The sequence below is a fragment of the Brassica oleracea genome, chromosome C2, assembly GCF_000695525.1.
Source record: "Brassica oleracea var. oleracea cultivar TO1000 chromosome C2, BOL, whole genome shotgun sequence".
In the NCBI taxonomy this organism is placed as follows: Eukaryota; Viridiplantae; Streptophyta; class Magnoliopsida; order Brassicales; family Brassicaceae; genus Brassica; species Brassica oleracea.
The window spans coordinates 37,797,873-37,802,924 of record NC_027749.1 but is presented as its reverse complement, the minus strand read 5'-3'; the positions used below and the strand labels follow the sequence as shown (position 1 = coordinate 37,802,924).

Genomic DNA, 5,052 nt, shown 5'->3' with positions numbered 1-5,052 from the left:
ACTTTGAAGATGAATCACCTTAAGACTCGTATGTGGAATATATTTTTGGATCACTAATTTATCTTTTATTTAATTTATTATTAGGTTTTGATTTTATTCAGTATCAATACTATTAAATCAGGATCATGACCAATAGATCGAAGTTTAGTCCAACAATAACTATCTTATACATATTTATAACAACTTCTTTGATTCCAAATTAATAGGAACCCACTTCTTCCTAGCCTACTAAAAAAATGTCGACAACCTTTTAATATTAGAATCAACTTTTGCATTTTACTCAACTTTGTAACAACTACAACTGAATAATCATATTATATTCACTATTCATATTATATATTTATAAATATTAATTCCAATTTTAAAAACAAAATCAAATTATATAAGTAAATTTTAACAAATGGTATCAAAAAGGTTTAAAGCATAAAAATGATTTTAATACAAAATGGGTTATAATTTAAATATTTTATTTTAATCTATTATATTAAAACAACATCAACATCTATTGACATAAGTGTGGTACAATTATTAAAACCTCTTATTAATCATATAATAAATATATTATACAAAGAAAAACACAAATATTAATAAAACATAAATATAAAAATTAAATTTCTAAAAAAATGTAAAACAAAAAAATAAGGACGGGTCAGAATCTAGTTTAATATTAATGTTTTGGATTTCTAATATTCAAAATTTTGAATTATATTATGAAAATTATTTTATTTTATATTATATAATTTATTTTTTTATATTTAATCGCGAGTTAGCTCATTTAACTAGATGATCTGAGTTCGAGTTTACATATGAAATTTCATATAATAAATGAACTGAGTTGAGTTAGCTCATGAAATATATGAACTCACTATGAGCTAAGCTGAGTTGAACGAGTTGTCAGCTCATTTTTGACACCCCTAAACACCACCTTGTCCTCAATTTTGGTGAATATAAAGTTTGTTGATGAGTTAAAAGAAAGAAAAAAAACTGATGTTCAAGTTAGAACTAAAATAGTAGAATTACAATTTGGCCCTACATAAAAAGGTGAAATTTCCAAATGAGCACCGTAAAAATAATCTTATCATGACACGTCTTCTAAATAAAAGAAAAGAAGAAGAATCTAGAGATCGCAGAAGCAAATAGATTGTGGGAACAGAAACCCTAGCGAGCGGAAGGAGAGGGAGGGAAGCGATCAATCGTGAGATAAACAGACAGGGTGATGGGGAAGAAGAAGAAGAGAGCGACGGAGAAGGTGTGGTGCTATTACTGCGACAGAGAGTTCGAGGACGAGAAGATACTAGTGCAGCACCAGAAAGCGAAACACTTCAAGTGCCATGCCTGCCACAAGAAGCTCTCTACAGCTAGCGGAATGGTCATTCATGTCCTTCAGGTTCATAAAGAGAACGTTACAAAGTATGTGCCTGATCATCTTTTGATTTCTATTTAAAAAATTGAATCTTTATTGCATTATCGGAAAGGACCACTCTTTTGATTGTTTGATAGGGAGATTTCAAGGGGGTTCAATGTGTTTGCATATCGAATTTTAAGTCTTGGTTTGGTTGGGTGTATTAAAAAGGGTAATTGATCCTTTTAGTAGCTGTTCTTGCTTGGGCTTGGGCTTGTAGCTAGAGATGATGCATAATGTTATAGTTCTCACATCACATCTTCTGATTTCATACACTGCTCTAACTTTGATATGTTTTCCCATTAGGGTTCCTAATGCTAAAGACGGTCGAGATTCAACTGATATTGAAATATACGGAATGCAAGGAATCCCACCTCATCTCTTGGCTGCTCACTACGGAGAAGAAGGTAAATGGACTTGACAACTTGACATGTATTATTGTTTGCATTACTGTTCATGTCATCTTCTTTATTTTGCATTAGTTAGTGTACTGACGCTGTGTTTTCTGCCAGAGGAAGAGTCTCTAGCCAAAGTTGCAAAAGTTGAGATTCCTTCCGTCCCTATTGGTGCCGCAGTTCCTAGACCTTACGGAATGGTATATCAACCTCAACAAGTGCCTGGTGCTGTGCGACCTATGTATGTACACTATATTCTCTGTTTTGCTGTGACTTGTAGGATCTTAGGATGTTGTCTCTGTTTTCTTCATAATTTGATCCATAGCTACTTTTTTCGTTTCCTGGTCCTAAAATTTGACCAAATATGATCCACAAGGTTCTTTTTTTTTCCTTAGTTCGCTCTTAAGATTGTACAATATAGAACTATGGCTTAGAATAACTGTTCCACTATTGTTTTCTTATCTAAGATATTTTTTATATTTTATCACTTTTGATCATGTTATATTATTTTCTGTCAATAGGTACTATCCCGGTGCTTCTATTCGGCCTCCTGGTCCTGCATGGCCTATGCCTCCTCCACCGCAACAATGGTATCCACATAATCCAGCGGTTTCTGTTCATCCACCTGCCCATTTAGGGTATCATCCACAACAACTCTTTCCCGTTCATGGTATGGGGATGACTGTGCCAACATCATCTAATGTAGCCAATGGAGTCACTCCTTCATCATCTCCCGCAATGCCGGTTTCTCAACCTCTGTTCCCTGTTGTGAATAGCATCACTCCTTCCCAAGCTTCAGTGAATGCATATCCGCCTAATAACTCTTTTCCAGGTTTAGTCTTTTGTTCTCAGAATCGATTGCTTAGATTTAGCTCAGCTTGTTTTGGTTTTGAAACTTAATCTCTCTCTCTCTTATGTTTTTTTTGCAGTGGGTGGGACTAATCCTCATTCGTATGCTTCTGGTCCAGACACTAGTGGTCCTTCAATCGGTCCACCTCCTGTGATTGCAAACAAAGCTCCTACCTCTCAGCCTAATGAGGTCTATCTTGTATGGGATGATGAAGCAATGTCGATGGTTAGCTTCCTCCTGTACGTGTTGTATTGATGTCATTTAACGAATCAATTTGATCTGACTCGACTGTATTTGCAGGAGGAAAGAAGAATGTTCTTACCGAAATACAAGGTGCATGATGAAACTAGCCAGGTAAGTTCTGAAATTTCCCTTTTAAAGTTAAAGGTGCGTTTGCTTTGCACGTCTAACCCATTCGGTAGGCTTTATTTATGCCTTTTTCTTTAACTCCAGAGGCTATTGATTCTGTGCTAAGAGGTACCTTTACTATTTCAGTTTATTGTTTCTTCGCTTAGAATAAGAGAATTAAGGACATAGACAACAATAGTAAAGCATGTTTGATCATTGGTTTCTTTAGTAGCTTGCGATAGTACTTGCAAAAAGTAGTAAAGAAAAATGTGTTTGTATCTGCTTGCTCTCTTCATTGTGTATCCTCTTTCCTCTTGTATTGTATTAAAAAATAATTGGTGATTTGGTCCACAAGATCATACTCAACAGGTTTGGTTTCAAACCAGGTCAGCTCCTTTTTTTTTTATTTCATTAAAGTATGCAAAGTTTGGTACCTTTGCACAATCACTGTCTCGAGGAACAAGAAAAGAAAACTCTTTTTAGCCTTTCGACGAACTTTTTTATTTACTGAGAACCGGGCTTTGCTGTTTCTGAAATGGTTGCAGATGAACTCGATAAATGAAGCCATAGACAGACGAATCTCAGAGAGTAGGCTTGCTGGGCGGATGGCATTTTAAAAGTTTTGGCACCAAACCTGTGAGTCGAAGAAACCATCCAAGAAGATGATGATGGGCTTTTGTTACAACTCATCACTCACATTTATTCAGGTTTTTCAGAGGCTGAACTTGTATTCTGAATTTAAGTTATTACAATCTATATATGATGTAGTCTTTAGACTGGTGAGTTAGTTACCATTTCATTACTTTAGAGATCTCAGGGATTTTTTTCGAAGGTTTTTTTTTTTGTTTTGACTATCGTTTACTATATAAAAACAGATTCGCTCGAAATGTTTGCATCATGTTTATAGTATTTAGGCCAAAGTAAAAAAAGTGACATCCTTTACATCAACCATACATGCAGCAGCTATTACTCTGTCTCAACTAAAGTGAATTTTATTTGTGTATCCTACTCATTGGAACCAAGAAATTGCTAATGTGGGTCAAATGGAACGAATGCAAAGTTAGATATGTAAAGTGGATTTTGTTGAAACAAACGTGGTAATCTGTAATATTTAGGTGACGATTGTTTTCACAGTTTCTAGTTTTAGTTTTTTGTTTTAAGATTTTAGTTTTGGTTTTTGGTTTTCAGCTTTTGGTTTTTGGTTTTGCTGTATTTTTTTTATTTTTCAAAACTTAATTAATACATTACTTTAAAACTAGATGTTTTGTCCGCACATGCGGACATAATTATCTTATGAATACTTATTATTTTATGTGTTATTAATCCAAAAATCGGTATTATAAAACTCTAATTGGTGAACATGTTGAAGGAAAAAAATTATGGTGAATTCTTTGTTCCTCAAAATTTATACCAGTTATGTTGAAATTTTAGTCAAATTATTGAATGGTATATCCCACTTTTTTTCTTCTAAATTTTCCATGGAAGAATGAGTTTATAAGAAAAAAATTTCCTATGCAATTTTGATAAGGAACAAATTGAACAAAAATTCATATTTATTTTATTTTTTCAATTCTTCGAATGAAATTTTATTTTTTATTTTTTTCATTCTTTCAGTGGTCACTAACCGAAGCTATAGTGTTTCACGGATTAAACTGGTTTAAAATAAAAACAAGAAAATTTGTTTTGAACTCAGTCACAAGTTAAATTATTATTTATGATTTTAAATAGTTAAATCAAACGTCAAATTATTTATATATGTCAAAAAACGTTCATCAAACTATGTACTTATTATTGTGTTAAAAGTTTTAAAACACTCATATATTAGAAATAGTTTAGAAAATATTTTTATATAAATATTTTTGTTTGACTAATATTTAATTATAAACTGTTTTATATCTTATTTTTTTAACTTTATAATAAAAATATTGTTTTCAGATAGCAACACAATATATATAAGAATTCTCTTAATTTTTAAATATATTTTCACAATTTTATTTTATTAGTTTATAATTAATTATTTAATATAACATATAAATTTAATATTATTAAAATAAAAT

General features: G+C 32.0%; 1 protein-coding gene across 2 annotated transcripts; it reads left to right on the top strand.

Moving 5' to 3' along the window:
* Positions 1-1,109: 1,109 nt before the first annotated feature.
* On the top strand, positions 1,110-3,882 carry LOC106327850 (protein SUPPRESSOR OF FRI 4-like). 2 transcript variants are annotated; one of them, XM_013766135.1, is made up of 7 exons: positions 1,111-1,410; positions 1,709-1,809; positions 1,915-2,038; positions 2,319-2,629; positions 2,727-2,872; positions 2,948-3,001; positions 3,541-3,797. In XM_013766135.1, the coding sequence occupies exons 1-7, from the start codon at positions 1,217-1,219 to the stop codon at positions 3,610-3,612; spliced, it is 1,002 nt and encodes a 333-aa protein (XP_013621589.1). In that variant the 5' UTR covers positions 1,111-1,216; the 3' UTR covers positions 3,613-3,797. The 2 variants fall into 2 exon arrangements, with proteins under 2 accessions (XP_013621588.1, XP_013621589.1); XM_013766134.1 differs by having other exon boundaries at positions 1,110-1,410; positions 2,948-3,882.
* Positions 3,883-5,052: the final 1,170 nt, after the last annotated feature.